The sequence below is a fragment of the Acipenser ruthenus genome, chromosome 29, assembly GCF_902713425.1.
Source record: "Acipenser ruthenus chromosome 29, fAciRut3.2 maternal haplotype, whole genome shotgun sequence".
Classification (NCBI taxonomy): Eukaryota; Metazoa; Chordata; class Actinopteri; order Acipenseriformes; family Acipenseridae; genus Acipenser; species Acipenser ruthenus.
The window spans coordinates 1,426,290-1,444,048 of NC_081217.1; the positions used below are offsets into that span (position 1 = coordinate 1,426,290).

At 45.2% G+C, this 17,759-nt stretch overlaps 1 protein-coding gene across 5 annotated transcripts in view; it reads left to right on the forward strand.

The window, feature by feature from the left end:
* The first annotated feature begins 4,574 nt into the window (after positions 1–4,574).
* Positions 4,575–17,759, forward strand: part of LOC117432547 (solute carrier family 12 member 5-like) — a 97,159-nt gene continuing 83,974 nt past the window's right edge. The window contains exon 1 of one of the 5 annotated variants that reach the window (XM_059004096.1): positions 4,575–5,000. In XM_059004096.1, coding sequence (XP_058860079.1) covers positions 4,838–5,000 — 163 coding nt within the window. In that variant the 5' untranslated portion in view covers positions 4,575–4,837. The remainder of the gene's footprint in view (positions 5,001–17,759) is intronic. The other 4 variants (XM_059004093.1, XM_059004095.1, XM_059004094.1 and 1 more) reach the window with 4 other exon arrangements.

The following is a 17,759-nucleotide window of genomic DNA, read 5'->3' on the forward strand; positions in this document are numbered from 1 at the left end:
GTCTCCTTCAGCAACATGACTAGGTAACCCATTCCATCCCCTCACCACTCTCTGTGTGAAGAAGAGTCTCCTTCAACAACATGACTAGGTAACCCATTCCATCCCCTCACCACTCTCTGTGTGAAGAAGAGTCTCCTTCAACAACATGACTAGGTAACCCATTCCATCCCCTCACCACTCTCTGTGTGAAGAAGAGTCTCCTTCAACAACATGACTAGGTAACCCATTCCATCCCCTCACCACTCTCTGTGTGAAGAAGAGTCTCCTTCAACAACATGACTAGGTAACCCATTCCATCCCCTCACCACTCTCTGTGTGAAGAAGAGTCTCCTTCAACAACATGACTAGGTAACCCATTCCATCCCCTCACCACTCTCTGTGTGAAGAAGAGTCTCCTTCAACAACATGACTAGGTAACCCATTCCATCCCCTCACCACCCTCTGTGTGAAGAAGAGTCTCCTTCAACAACATGACTAGGTAACCCATTCCATCCCCTCACCACTCTCTGTGTGAAGAAGAGTCTCCTTCAACAACATGACTAGGTAACCCATTCCATCCCCTCACCACTCTCTGTGTGAAGAAGAGTCTCCTTCAACAACATGACTAGGTAACCCATTCCATCCCCTCACCACTCTCTGTGTGAAGAAGAGTCTCCTTCAACAACGTGACTAGGTAACCCATTCCATCCCCTCATGACTAGGTAACCCATTCCATCCCCTCACCACTCTCTGTGTGAAGAAGAGTCTCCTTCAACAACATGACTAGGTAACCCATTCCATCCCCTCACCACTCTCTGTGTGAAGAAGAGTCTCCTTCCCTTTATCATAAATCTGCCTCCACTCTCTTGCCAGCAGTGTGTCTGCTGGTCCTGGTTTCTGTAAGCATTATTTAAGGTTAACTTTATCAGCTGTCCTCCAGTGGAGTCAGGGGGTGGTCAGCTTGTGAGAATGACTGATGCTCAGCACTCCCCTGACTTCCTCACTCCTCACAATATCCCATGTGCTGTGCGCTCCCCCGTCCCGTATGAAACACAGCACAGGCTTCCCTACACGCTGTACTGGCCCTTATCATTTGCACTTCAGCTTGTATTACTGCTGCAGTAAGTGTGAAACGCTTGTGAAAGTAAAGAGTCCACGCTGCTCAGCAGCTGTTACAGTCCCTCCACATGTGTAATCACAGTGGTGTTCACAGAGCGATGTTACTAGATATGGAAACCGTGTTCCCATGCTATCCCCAGTGCTATAATCTGCACTCTATCCTGGTTTGCCATGTTTAATATGCTTTACCGTGCCTTGCCATGCTTTCACTGTGCTTTATTACACTTTGCTGTAGGGGAAACGTTTAGAAGAGTGTGCGATGCTTATGAGATCGAGCTGCGTTTCTTTTTGTGTTATTTAAACAAGTCCCAGCCCTGGAGTAAGTGAGCTCTGCGGGCACGTGGGCTGTTCACACAGCCTCAGTCCTTGAGCACCAGAAACGGTGCAACACTCCTTTCAGTGCCTTTGTTTGTATGACGGAAGTACCAAGCGTTAGTGCTGATGTCATACTCCAGACCCCAAAACCACAAACCATGTTTAAATCTTTGTTAAACTCATAGCATCAGCAAATGGTTGTTTTCTTGCAATGCAATGCAGGACCGAGACCAAAACTTAAAAAAAAAAAATCACATCCTTAGATTCTAGTAATAAGAAACAGCACCCACGTCTACAAACCAGAATGCCCTGTCTGCACAACTAACAGCACAGCAGAACAACGTGCGCTAGTGACACCCAGTGGCCATTCCAGACATTGCTCATCATTATTCTGCCACTGCTACACTCTGACCCAAGAATACTGACGCACTACCGTCCCATTAACACACCTTGTATTCATACACAGAGAGGGACAGACAGAGAGAGGGACAGACAGAGAGCGGGACAGACAGAGAGAGGGACAGACAGAGAGAGAGAGACAGACAGAGAGGGACAGACACAGAGAGGGACAGACAGAGAGAGGGACAGACAGAGAGAGGGACAGACAGAGAGGGACAGACTGAGAGCGGGATAGACAGAGAGAGGGACAGACAGAGAGAGAGAGACAGACAGAGAGGGACAGATACAGAGAGGGACAGACAGAGAGAGAGAGACAGACAGAGAGGGACAGATACAGAGAGGGACAGACACAGAGAGGCACAGACACAGAGAGGGACAGACAGAGAGAGAGACAGACAGAGAGAGAGAGAGAGACAGACAGAGAGGGACAGACACAGAGAGGGACAGACAGAGAGAGAGACAGACAGAGAGGGACAGACAGAGAGAAGGACAGACACAGAGAGACACAGAGAGGGACAGACACAGATAGGGACCTATCTATCTGTCTGTCTATCTATCTATCCATTAGTACACCATCACAACCTTTCCAACCAATCAGATCCCTCCATTGCCGTAGGATATGTCATGATACACTGCAGCTTTTGATTTCTGTAATGTACGGAATGGAACTAGTTTAAGTTGGATAAAAACCATTCCATCACTACAGAAAGCATGGAAACTACAGAGAAGTAGTAAACAAAAATACAAAAATAAACTTAAAAAGTCTCGATTAATTCACGTATCTGAAAATAAAAAGCAAAAGGAGCTAAACAGAGCCTGCTTGAAGGTATTTAGCTTTAGTTCCGGTGCAAACACAGAGACGATTCGTTAGTCAGGGCGGTGATCGGAAGAGAACATTCCTAATTCTAAAACAAGCGACTCAGCAGGACTCGTCCTCTATCAGAAACCTGTCTGCCAAACTGCCAGCTAACACAAGTTCACTTACAAAGATAATTCCATTAGAACATCCGAAGAAGAGGCTGTGTTTTGGAAAGGTTTGCCTCGAGTGTATATTATTTAGCTGGCAGGTTTGTGCACTAAGGAAGCGAGTAAACCCTAACTTTATTACACTGCTCTTTGCAGAAACTCAATCCCTGGTTCAAGACCCGCTCCTCCGCACAGCTCCCTTTGCTCAATACAATAATAGGATTTGGGGCAGCGCCGATTCCTCCTGTATTGAACGCAGCCTCCCGGAGTCCGAGGACTCAATAGCACTCAGGATATCCACAACCCAATCTTTGTGGGCCTGTCAAATACTATCTGTCAATCAACACTGAATTACTCGGCTGAAGACAAACGGAGTGCGTGGAGCGTCTCGATCTTAATAGACTGCAGGAAGATAGATTGATGGGAATGTGATACTGAAACAGACAAATTAGTTATATCAGTTATAGTTACACAATCATTGCAAGTGTGGCTTACAATTGAAGGGGGTCGAAAATGCATTTGAATGCTGTTCAGATTTTTAATCTCCTTTTTACAGTACATGACTACAAAAAAAAAAAAAAAAAATCAACACAATATAACATAAGATACAATGTTCTGAAGAGACAGGATATTTTCCGTGCAACTTGCGCCATCTAGTGTGGGGAAAGTCAAACAGCACCTGAATATTGTCAGCCGCTTGTGCAAGCAAGGAACCCGAGACGGACGCATGAATAAATGAGTGATTGCATGAATGACTAAACGATGTGTTTTTGTGAAAAGCCAGCCGGTGGAAAATGATTTGGAAGAGGGGTCCAGGAGCTTGATGAAGGTTCTGGCCTGGGCGGGGGTGCAGAGTGATTGTCACGAGCCTCGGCTCCAGACAGTCTCCGAGGCAGCAGCACTCAGTGCCGGGTACACCTTGCTTCACGCAGGTCGAGGTCGGGTCAGGTCTTTAGACAGGGGCACATTACAGCATGCACACGCGTGCAGTGTGTGTGTGGGATGCACGGTATCGTACACTGTTAATATATCCCTTCCGTCCTGTGTGCACACGCGTGCAATGTGAAGTTTCCTATCTTTGTATCTATTTTATAATGCACACCGGTCGATAGGGTTTCTTTCAGAGTACTGGCACGGTAATTTCTAGAACAAACGGTTTTTTACATTTCTAAAAATAAAATAAAAAGTCCTGTCCCAAGGGGATGTAGCATTGCTGAACAATATTATCAGAGATCGACTCCACGACAGGTCAGAGCAGCTGTCTGGCCACGCTGACCTTGAGCAGCAGCGTGTATGACACTGCACTCTGTACTACAGTTTTTATAATATATATGGTTTTAAAAAAGAATAATTCAACGGTGTAGCTCCTTTTAATCAGAAGTGAGTGAAAATCAGCGTGTATCTAATATAAAAACACAGGTTTATAACAATCACATTCAAGAAGGAAGGCAACCGAGCATTTGACTGTAAACTGACTTAAACCAGCATGACCAGTTAGAACCAGTACCATATTTAACCAGGTGTTTATTATTATTATTATTATTATTATTATTATTATTATTATTATTATTATTAAGGTGTCTGTAAGTAAATACATAATAATAATAATAATAATAATAATAATAATAATAATAATAATAATAATAATGTGTTTTTTTGGTTTGTTTGTTTTTTTAAGTGCCGATCTTTACTCGAATAATCAGCTGTCCATCAACAGTAATCAAATTTGAGCCCCTCTGATCTGTAGAAACCCCGCACTTCAAACGTGAGGAGGTGTGGGCGTGCGTTAGGACCCAGGAGAAAGCCTCGGCGCAGACACAGGTTGATGGGCTTGCTTGTTCTTCTGAGTCCCGGCTCTACTACTGCTGGAGAAGAGAGTGCGGTAGAGAGAGATCGAGAGCGAGGGAAGACAGACTGACCGACAGACAGACAGAGCTGACGTTTAAAACGTTACCGTTACATCCTCGCCGGAGCTCCGTGCTCGCCTGTCCTCCCCGTTAATTCCATCATCAGCACAGACTGTACAAGGCGCGTCGAGCCGTCTGCACCCCTCTCAAAGATGAGCCAGAGGTTTACTGTCACGGCGTTTGCAGGCAAGAATCAGGAGGCGTGGGGTCTTGGAGGAAAGAAAGGGGAAATAAATCAGTTATTCGAGTGTGATGAACCGACAGCGGGGTCTCCAGACAAATGCACCAGCGGCACAGCCCAGGAACCGGGCAAAGGTAAGCTACTACACAGTGCTGTACTGCTGTGCAAAAAATCATTATCAGTCCAGCACATTGATGTAATGAGCACCTGTAAGCATGCCTTGAATAAAGAATGAAATAACAACTGAACAATAATAATAATAATAATAATAATAATAATAATAATAATAATAACAATAATAATAATAATAATAATAATAATAATAATAATAATAATAATAATATGATGATGATGATTATAGTAATAATGAAATTGATTGATTTTCAGAACACCTGATCATAATAATGCCCTGCTCTTTAGTTACAAGCGAGTCTTGTGACTTGCTGTGAAAATATATTACGTTGTCTAAATACATTTAGCTAAATAAACTTTACTGGAGCTGCCCACAGTCCCTATGGTAAGCAAGTAGAAGCGGGTTCCTTATCACTGCTGGGTGCTGAAGACTAGCCCTGAAACCTGTTGAGCCCTTATTATTATTATTATCCCAGGTGGAATTTTACTGGTGGAGTTTCTACCTGAAACTGGACATTAGTATTGAGTGTTGTTAGTTGTATGAAGCACGTTTAGAATAGATAGTAGGAACTGGGTGGGTGAAATGACTAAACCTGGGGGTGACACTGTTAAATAAGTGTGATTGAAGCAGGTTATTGGAGTAAAATTGGAGCGTGACATTACTGCAGGAGAGCATGTGCAACACAGGACATTCCCAGCCGCACATGATTACACAGAAAGGTTAAAGGCTGCTCTCCTTATTGATGAATAAAAGAAGACTTCAAGGTGACCTTTTAGAGGTTTGTAAAGCCATGACTGTGTAGAGCAGGGCACACGGACCATAATGCTAGCCGTTATGACATCACCACACAACCACATAGCCTGTGTTAATAAAGAGAATGCTAGCCGTTATGACATCACCACACAACCACGTAGCCTGTGTTAATAAAGAGAATGCTAGCCGTTATGACATCACCACACAACCACGTAGCCTGTGTTAATAAAGAGAATGCTAGCCGTTATGACATCACCACACAACCACGTAGCCTGTGTTAATAAAGATTATGCTAGCCGTTATGACATCACCACACAACCACGTAGCCTGTGTTAATAAAGAGAATGCTAGCCGTTATGACATCACCACACAACCACGTAGCCTGTGTTAATAAAGATTATGCTAGCCGTTATGACATCACCACACAACCACGTAGCCTGTGTTAATAAAGAGAATGCTAGCCGTTATGACATCACCACACAACCACGTAGCCTGTGTTAATAAAGAGAATGCTAGCCGTTATGACATCACCACGCAACCACGAAGCCTGTGTTAATAAAGAGAATGCTTCAAAATGGTTTGATCCCAATCTAAACATGAAAGCATCTTCATATGTGTTGTTTTCTTTCTATTCCCGCTGCTTTTAACTGCACTGAGCGTAAACAAGAGCTTCTCAATCTCAGCAGGTCCTCCCAGGGTCAATACTTTAAAACCAACTAGCAAGCGTATGAACAAAGCGATCAATGCAGTGATGGATCAGTTTAATGGGGTCTGCTGGAAACACAGCAGGAAGGGTTCAGATATCCGGACTGAGACCCCTGGAATTGTAAAGGGGTGTGCTGGAAACACAGCAGGAAGGGTTCAGATATCCTGATATCCGATCAGCTCTTCTCCTCCATTCTGTCATGTATTGATTCATTCCTCTGCCAGCGACCCCAGGTGCACCAGTGGATGAAGCCCTGTGCCACCCTGTAGAAATGTATCTGTTGTAAATATGAAATACCATGTCAGCATCAGAAACGCAGCACCCAATGCATCCCATTTCATTTAGTTCCACACTGCCGCCTGCTTTCTGAACTGACATATTTATTAGCTGTGTCAAAAGCACACTGCTTGGGCAAGAGTTTCCTGTGTTGATAATGTCCTGTTTTGAGATCGGCTTGGAAACAAACAGTCTCCCTTGTGTGATTAACACACACACACACCGAGACATACACACACACACTGAGACATACACACACACACACTGAGACATACACACACACACTGAGACATACACACACACACACACTGAGACATACACACACACACACACTGAGACATACACACACACACTGAGACATACACACACACACACACTGAGACATACACACACACACTGAGACATACACACACACACACACTGAGACATACACACACACACACACTGAGACATACACACACACACACACACTGAGACATACACACACACACACTGAGACATACACACACACACACACTGAGACATACACACACACACACTGAGACATACACACACACACACTGAGACATACACACACACACACTGAGACATACACACACACACTGAGACATACACACACACACTGAGACATACACACACACACACTGAGACATACACACACACACACACTGAGACATACACACACACACTGAGACATACACACACACACACACTGAGACATACACACACACACACACTGAGACATACACACACACACACACACTGAGACATACACACACACACACTGAGACATACACACACACACACACTGAGACATACACACACACACACTGAGACATACACACACACACACTGAGACATACACACACACACACACTGAGACATACACACACACACTGAGACATACACACACACACACTGAGACATACACACACACACACTGAGACATACACACACACACACTGAGACATACACACACACACACCGAGACATACACACACACACACCGAGACATACACACACACACACTGAGACATACACACACACACCGAGACATACACACACACACACTGAGACATACACACACACACCGAGACATACACACACACACACTGAGACATACACACACACACACTGAGACATACACACACACACACTGAGACATACACACACACACACCGAGACATACACACACACACACTGAGACATACACACACACACACTGAGACATACACACACACACACCGAGACATACACACACACACACTGAGACATACACACACACACACTGAGACATACACACACACACCGAGACATACACACACACACACTGAGACATGCACACACACACCGAGACATACACACACACACACTGAGACATACACACACACACACTGAGCCATACACACACACACTGAGCCATACACACACACACTGAGCCATACACACACACACTGAGACATACACACACACACCGAGACATACACACACACACTGAGACATACACACACACACTTTCCCATGTGCTGTTAGACAGGCGGGGGTCACTGTGTGCTGAGTTGAAATCCCAATCAAAGATGCCAAAAAAATGCCATTATGTAAGTAAATGTAGTACAATGTGGTACAATAATATGATTAACAGTGATTAACAGTAATTAACAGTGATTAACAGTGGGAAGAAGAAGCTCTCCCAGGACGCCAGGCCATGGCAGGCTTCCTCCATTCCCCCAGCTAGCCAGCGTTTAACATCCAGCACCTCATCTGAATCAGTGTGCCTGCAGTCCACTGCTCTGTCTGTGCTAATCTCAATTCTTCTGAATGCTATTTCAGAGCCGTGCTCTTTGAGATTCCAGACAGCTAGAAAGGCAGTCCTGCGTGACTCCGGAGATCCTTCAGCAGCCGTTAGCGTTTGAGCATGTTACACTTTTCATTCATGTCATAATCCCAGAACTCCTCCTCAGTCAGGGGGGGAGGGGCAGTATTACAGAATCAGGATTTCTGATTCCCCTGCAAGTTGTGCTGGCGAGCGCGCGTGTCGTAGCTGCGTTTGCATTCCCGGATTCTCGCTTCCCGAATCTGTGTCCATCCTCTGCTGCTGTTGCTGTTTCTGAATATATCAGACAGAGCTTTTTTTTTTTCACTTGCCCTTTTAAGAACCGTCACGCAAAAGCGATACGCTTCAGCCTTTTGAAATGTTTTCAGACACCATTTTCCTGGACTAGTTACAAAGCATGGAACATAATGATCTAAGCAGCAGACACGGCGATGAAGGCTCATCCAGATCACACCTAGACACCCAGTATCTAACAGGGGAGAAATGAACCATAGGAAATGTGCTGCACTCCAAGCCAAACTCCCTTAGCAGCCCACTAAACCCCTTACTGTGATTGTTCTGTGACAGGAACTCTCAACAGGTCCAGACGGGTTGTCGGAAGCCGTCTTTGTGCTCTGATTTGTTGAGTCGTTAGTGGCTGTCTAGTCCCAACTCTGTGCTCCTGGACTGTTGTTGGACTTACTGTGAAGGTGAGAATGTCTTGTCTTTCTGTATGATGTCAGAGAAGGAAGAGCGCCCCCTGCTGTGACCACCAGCACCTCTTTATAGCCCTGATTGTCATAAGAGGCACAGAGTGCAACATTTGCATCCAACGCTGGCTGTGAAGGGGCAATGTATTGTTCTCGATCAGCCGGTCTGGATTGATTAGCGAAACGAGATAGCCGGTCGTAGGATGCAGTTGCAGCTAAATGCTCCTCTACATCCGATAGTATTGACCTTGCATGGCAGGGAGAGAGAGAGAGAGAGAGAGAGAGAGAGAGAGAGAGAGAGAGAGAGAGAGAGAGAGAGAGAGAGAGAGTTCAAAATGAAAAGCCACTCGTGATGGAAGTTGCTTCGTTCTTGCTCAATCAACTTCAAGATCAGGAGTTTTATTCCAGGATGGTGTGCTGGTTAGAGTGGAGGGACTGGGAGGCAGTGTGGTCTGGTGGTTAGAGTGGAGGGACTGGGAGGCAGTGTGGTCTGGTGGTTAGGGTGGAGGGACTGGGAGGCAGTGTGGTCTGGTGGTTAGAGTGGAGGGACTGGGAGGCAGTGTGGTCTGGTGGTTAGAGCGGAGGGACTGGGAGGCAGTGTGGTCTGGTGGTTAGAGCGGAGGGACTGGGAGGCAGTGTGGTCTGGTGGTTAGAGCGGAGGGACTGGGAGGCAGTGTGGTCTGGTGGTTAGAGTGGAGGGACTGGGAGGCAGTGTGGTCTGATGGTTAGAGCGGAGGGACTGGGAGGCAGTGTGGTCTGGTGGTTAGAGCGGAGGGACTGGGAGGCAGTGTGGTCTGGTGGTTAGAGCGGAGGGACTGGGAGGCAGTGTGGTCTGGTGGTTAGAGCGGAGGGACTGGGAGGCAGTGTGGTCTGGTGGTTAGAGCGGAGGGACTGGGAGGCAGTGTGGTCTGGTGGTTAGAGTGGAGGGACTGGGAGGCAGTGTGGTCTGGTGGTTAGAGTGGAGGGACTGGGAATTGGCTGACCTGGATCATGGCTGATTTGTTTTTTAAACTGTGGCCCTGATGCACATGCCAAGCAGCTCTCTCTGGAATTCAGGAAAGGGTGCTTCCTCCAGTCCAGGGCAGGCTTGAGGCATGGAGACTGAACTGCGCCCATTGAGGCATACTTGTGGGACAATGTGGGGAAGCTGAGATTCCCACTAGCCATGCTCTGAGGATGAATGGAGAGGACAATGTTCACCTTGATCAAAGGCAAGCACTCATAAAACAAAAAAAAAAAGAGAGAAACCACGTTCCATAGAGACAGTCACGAGAATCGAGCTGTATCTCAGTAGTTTCCTGTTAATTGAGGTGCATATTGTGCGAGGATGTGCGTGGGAGAGAGATGGAGTCACCCTTCTATTCTCAGAAAGCCCGTGCTTCAACGCATTACTCAAATGGAAGGGCACAAGAACAAAAGAAAGCCTGTAATTTCACCGACAAGCTCTTGAATCACCAGTAAAACTGTTTGAAATTCATGACTCGCTGGTACGCTGGCAGAGAGGCATCTGGCTAGTGCGAAGGCAAGCTAACAAGGATGCATCTGATCACAGCAGCTGTTTCACAGACTGTAAATGACGTGTCAGTTACTGTATGTACCAAGGCTGAGTTTAAAACCCCAAAGAGCCTGGGCTCTCGTGAGTGGAAAATGCATTGATCAGGCTTACCTGCTAATTATAGCAAATACCTGCACGATTCTTTATTCCTCAACAATAGGGAGTCATTCTGTAAGTTCACAGGTCTCCCCAGTGGAGCCCACTCAGAAGTATCCTGCTCATGCATGCTGACTATTGATATTGTTTGCATATTGTATGCTAATGCTATCAGTGACAGCGGTGAGGAGAAGGGGGGCTGGCGCAGTCGCTCTCTCTGCTTTGCCTCCCTGTCTGCAGAGCGCTCTCACTCTGTCTCTCAGTGACTCTGTCAGTGAGCGTGGAGGTGGAGGTGAGGAGAAGGGGGGCTGGCGCATTCGCTCTCTCTGCTTTGCCTCCCTGTCTGCACAGCGCTCTCACTCTGTCTCTACGTGACTCTGTCAGTGAGCGTGGAGGTGAGGAGAAGGGGGATTGGATCCCTCCCTGTCTAGAGAACCTCACAGAGCTGCATCACCATGGAAACCCCTGGCTCAGTGATGGCTAGGCGATGAGAGTGTGAAGATGCACAAGTACACAGCAATTACATTGCAGTGTGGCTGCAGTCTAGTCACTCCAGGACTGTGCTTAACCCAGGAGCCTCCTGTCCAAACTCTTCCTTATAGGGCACACATTTCAGAGGGAGATGGGGGTTTGTGAACATCACTGAAGGATTTAAGATCCATCGTCATACCTCTTATTAGCACTAGCAATATCATCGCTGCTCCCTTTTTCTTTCTGTTAAAGATATGTTGTTTCTTTATAATTCAGTTTGGACTACGCAGGGAATTTCAAAGACCAGGCTATATATGAAAAGTTGCTGCTGCCTGGTCCTTAATAACGGCTGGTTTGGTTGTGGAAGCACCTGCCAGCCGAGCGCTTTTTGAATATGCTATCTTGCCTATCATGACTAGCAACACTGTTATACTGTATATTACAGAACACATCTCACAGGTGTTTCTTAACAGATACATTTTGGGACTGCAGTCTCATCAGCAGACAGCGGTCCCCAGTGCATTCCTGTTTCAGAACCATCTTCCATTTACATAACAAGTGAATCAGTCAAAACAGTGCGCAGGTGTTTCACATATCCCACTCCCTGTGCATTTCTATAGAGACGGTCTCAGTGAAGTCTGATGGAGTGTGGCTCCCTCTAGTGCCTGTCTTTTGTATTGCAAATACCAACGCAGCATCAAGCCAACTTCCTTGCACCCCCCACGTCTTGTTAATTGCAGTGCAGAAATGCAGTCTGGAGCGGAGCCCCTTTGGTCATTGTTGTAAAGAGACAGTGGGCCTCAGTTCTAACCCACTGAGGATCACTCTGTCCTCAGATTGCCTGATTCTTCTCACCGTGGAGTGCCAAAGGATGGCTCATTAAAAAGTGGCCTCCCAGAACGGTCCTTTGTTTTTTAGTACATACTGGAGTGAGATAACCAGCACATCTAAACCGTGTTTGTTCTCGTAAAGACTCGAAATGCATTCAAAGGCCAATCTGATTATTTGTGGTGTTATTTTATTTACCTTTCTTTCCCTTTAAAAAAAAGTGTACCATCATAAATGAATAGCAAAGTGCAGTAAAGCACAGTTAACGCACGGTAAGCGCAGTGAACGCACGGTAAAGCGCAGTGAACGCACGGTAAAGAAATGCGAGCTGGTGAATTCCAGAGGCATTATCTGAATGCATCCACAGACTCCACCGTGGTTTCTGCTTTGAAAGAAAAATCACAGCGCAATTATTCTTCAGGCCACAAGATGGCGCATGACATCCAAGGAAAGAGTGAAGGCATTTGAAAACGTACTTGAATTATGCTGACTGATAAACACAGCTGTTAATCTTTGCAGTCTCGTAGAAACGTGTTCTTATTGATGTACAGTATAGGGGCTGTGGTGTTTGCGGTCCCAGAGAGGAAACACTGTGAACACAGCAGCACAGCTAATTACCTGCGTGGCAAACTGACCAGAGGCGCACCGAGGGATCGCTTTCCCTAGATGGCAAAGCATTAGGGCTGCAACAGTCGCAGTTACAACGTACAGCACGGACGAGCGCCACGTGCTACGCAAAACCTCACGTTACAAATACAAGTGCATTCAGATCCTCTGCAAGACGACATGTTAATGCTGCCCTAGTGCAACAAATACAGGTGCATTCAGATCTCTGCAAGACGACATGTTAATGCTGGCCCTAATTGCAACAAATACAGGTGCATTCAGATCTCTGCAAGACGATATGTTAATGCTGGCCCTAACTGCAACAAATACAGGTGCATTCAGATCTCTGCAAGACGACATGTTAATGCTGGCCCTAATTGCAACAAATACAGGTGCATTCAGATCTCTGCAAGACGATATGTTAATGCTGGCCCTAATTGCAACAAATACAAGTGCATTCAGATCTCTGCAAGACGACATGTTAATGCTGCCCTAGTGCAACAAATACAGGTGCATTCAGATCCTCTGCAAGACGATATGTTAATGCTGGCCCTAATTGCAACAAATACAGGTGCATTCAGATCCTCTGCAAGACGATATGTTAATGCTGGCACTAGTGCAACAAATACAGGTGCATTCAGATCCTCTGCAAGACGACATGTTAATGCTGGCCCTAGTGCAACAAATACAAGTGCATTCAGATCTCTGCAAGACGATATGTTAATGCTGACCCTATTTGCAACAAATACAGGTGCATTCAGATCTCTGCAAGACGATATGTTAATGCTGGCCCTAATTGCAACGAATACAGGTGCATTCAGATCTCTGCAAGACGATATGTTAATGCTGACCCTAATTGCAACAAATACAGGTGCATTCAGATCTCTGCAAGACGATATGTTAATGCTGGCCCTAATTGCAACAAATACAGGTGCATTCAGATCATCTGCAAGACGATATGTTAATGCTGGCCCTAGTGCAACAAATACAGGTGCATTCAGATCTCTGCAAGACGATATGTTAATGCTGGCCCTAATTGCAACAAATACAGGTGCATTCAGATCATCTGCAAGACGATATGTTAATGCTGGCCCTAGTGCAACAAATACAGGTGCATTCAGATCTCTGCAAGACGATATGTTAATGCTGGCCCTAATTGCAACAAATACAGGTGCATTCAGATCTCTGCAAGACGATATGTTAATGCTGACCCTAATTGCAACAAATACAGGTGCATTCAGATCTCTGCAAGACGATATGTTAATGCTGGCCCTAGTGCAACAAATACAGGTGCATTCAGATCTCTGCAAGACGATATATTAATGCTGGCCCTAACTGCAACAAATACAGGTGCATTCAGATCTCTGCAAGACGATATGTTAATGCTGGCCCTAACTGCAACAAATACAGGTGCATTCAGATCTCTGCAAGACGATATATTAATGCTGGCCCTAACTGCAACAAATACAGGTGCATTCAGATCTCTGCAAGACGATATGTTAATGCTGGCCCTAGTGCAACAAATACAGGTGCATTCAGATCATCTGCAAGACGACATGTTAATGCTGGCCCTAATTGCAGAGTGTATATCCATGCAGCTATGGGACAGTGCTTTCTGAAGGGATGATTAGTTGAGGGAATAATCTGAAGTCAATGAAGCCCGTCAGCATTAAAATATAGAACTCAATAGCGACGATACATAGACTGAGCTGGCACGCTCATGTATTGTATTTTTAGAACATGCCTTTTCCCCCTTCAGCATAACCAACTGAACTTTATCAAGTCGACATAATCAGTAAAATTTTTGGATTCTAAAGAAATTCCTAAATATATTTACAAAATATAGCGATACAATATACAGCTGTACCGTTAGTCTTTTAATTTTTTAACGCCATTTTTTGTGCATCTTTTGGCGAACTGAGTTAATTAATAACAATAATTAAAAACAGCTGTCTTTCGTTGTGTGTGACGTCATTGAAATCTGCATTTGACCGAATCATTTGTCAGAATCGATGGAATGTTTCTGGTGCAGCCGCGCGCGTGCGCGCATGCCACAGGAGAAGGGAACAGGCTGCCTTTGAGTCCCAGTGGATCACACATCAGTCACTAGAATACTGTATCTGGAAACAGTGAAAGCAACTGGGCTATTATGAGCTGCTGGAGAAGTGGCGTTTTTATTAGATTTTTTTCCCCTCGATGACGACGCTGTTTGTCGTGCTGTAGCAGCTTGTGGTTAATTATTTTTTAACTGAACAATATGCAATATGCAATAGAACGCTAGGAGGGGGGGGTCTGTTCAATTGAGCCAGAATAGACTCCGTGGTCTATATTGCAAGTGCCTCTGATTGAGAGAGGGCCAGGACTTCGTGTCAGTGTTGTGTCGTCTTCTTCTGAGTAGGGCACTGCTAGTATACATATCATTAATACAACAGTAAGATTAGTTTGGTATTGTTTTGTATGAAGAGTGTGAATCAATGAATGCATTAGACCCAGTACATCAACAGTGCTGTTTTGGAGCTGTGAATTAGATGCGGTATTTTCCGCTGGCCTTGCTCTCTGATTAATGCAGCACACAGAGAGAGGCTGCTTTGCTCTGCACATTTGCATTTTTATAGGTATCTGAAATCAGAAAGAATGAGCCAGTGGCGGCGGCGCTCAAGGAGGATGCTTCAGGTCACTGTTTTCTGCCTCTGATTTATGGCAGATGCAAGCTGAGGGCAGGGGTGGTAATGCTTTGAAACACAGTAACACAAACACAGATCTGCTTCATCAAGGGACTGCGAGTGTGGAGGAGTGCTCTGCAATTCATGACTGGATGCATTTCATTTGAAACTGGATTAACATCTCGATAGAACAGACGCTCCCCAGTCATGAAATGCGCTGGCCAGAAGCCACTGGGTATCTTACTGATAATGGGCCTGTATACTGAGTACAGGCACGTATTAAACGAAGCTTTCCAATAGGGCAGTACAGGGTTGGGGTGGAGCATAGAGAAACTAGGGAAGAAAGGAAATATATGACACCATTTTTTTTCTGTCCTTGCACCAGTGAAACATTTTTTTCCTGCAAGTTCTTATGTTACAAAACTAGTTAATAAAAGGGCATCATTTTTTTTTTTTTTGTGATAATTTGGCACACATTATATAGGAGGTATCTGAATTACAAATACATTTCTGGTTGTGGGTTTATATGGAGGCACAACAAGCTGGCAAAATAGCAATCACAGTGACTACAATAATCTGCCAAGTTTTTAACCTGTAGTACTTTGTATTTAATCACATCCTGATGTAACTATCACTATTTAATCTTATTCTGATGTAAGTATCACTATTACCTGCTGTATTATTGAATTGTGGTTTGTCAAACTTGTACTTTACTTGATCAAAAGTTATTGTATTTCTTGCTCTTATTGTATTACTTGTATTGTAACGCTTGAAATGTTTTTGCTTACGATTGTAAGTCGCCCTGGATAAGGGCGTCTGCTAAGAAATAATAATAAATAATACAGTTCCCTACCTCTACCAGCAGGGGTCGCTATGACCCAGCAAGGATGGTTGGCAGCACAACAAGAACAACACAAATCTAAATAAGAAAGCATGTCATCTTCCCTCATTGAACGCACCAGTAAAGCTGCCTGTCTGTTATCAGTATTTTTTTTATTTTTATTTATCCAGCCCTGTGATATTAAAGGTTGCTCTTTTTGGTGCAGCAGTCCTGCTGATGACCACGGTGTTGCTAAACGACTCGGTCCGAAGCAGTATATTATTACTTTACAGAGCCGTTGCCTGTCCAGAGGAGCTGTTTGAAGGAACCTCTTGCCTCTTGTTCTTTGGGGGACGAGGGTAGAATAAGGGCTCAGGATTCAAGCAGGTTAGCGTGATGACAGACTGGATCATTTCGTGTCGCTATTTTTAAATGAACCTCAGAAACTGTCCTGTCAGAAATCCTGTTGAAAGTCAACGATGTGTGGTGGATGACAGTGGATGTGTAGAACTCTCACCATGGAGACGACCCCGTGGTGACCTGATGTGTGTGGATTCTGTTCTGGCCTCCCAGGAAGTGTGACGTAACAAAAAGAGCCGTCAGGATCCGCATGCGACGGCTGCTTTGCAGATTCTAACACTGGTGAGGCACGTTAATACAGGAATTACAAGACCTTTCATTGGTATTTTCTGCACATCATCAGTGATACCATTGCCGTTAAAAAGCACTGCTGCCTTCAATAATGGTGACTTCTTGTAGGGACGTGTTTGGTTTTAACAGCTGTGAATGTTTGATTTCAGATTCAATCCTGTGGAATTATTGCATGTTTTAAACATAGGCAGCGTTTGGAGCTGTGTTTGCAGGTTCGTTCACACAATGTCAGAAGGTGTTAAACCTCCTACTTGGAGGTCTCTACCTCCTTCTCTACCTCCTTCTCTCTTAATCCTCTCTGTCTGTTAGAGCTGCTCTAGTCAGTCACTCCTGGTGCAAAGACATACATTGAATAAACTTGTAAGAAGTTGAGAAGTGAGCTGTCTCTCGCTCTCTTGCTGCAGCTGGTGTGTTTGATGTAGTGTGCTGCTCATTGAGGGATTTGTTCAAGCAGCAACAGGAGGGACAGCGGTGAAGCAGCTCTCTCTCGGTCTCTCTCTCGCTCTTCCTCTCTCCCTCTCTCTCTTCTGGTTTGGTGCATTGCAGTACCTTCACCACCCAGCTGAAGGGAGTCCTCAGCTAACCAGGAAAAAGCAGCACATCGCTGCGGCTTCACAACAGCTTTCCATCCCACATGCCTTGGCCCCAGATACCATGACACCCTTGCAACTTCCCTGTGTGCTGTGATCTCTCTTAGTGACATGTTATTTAATGAATGAACTGGTGATTACCTGGTAATGATGGGGGTTAAGACAGTGACAGGGTTAGATGAACTACCAGCCCTCGATGGAAAGGGAAGTATGACTGCCAGG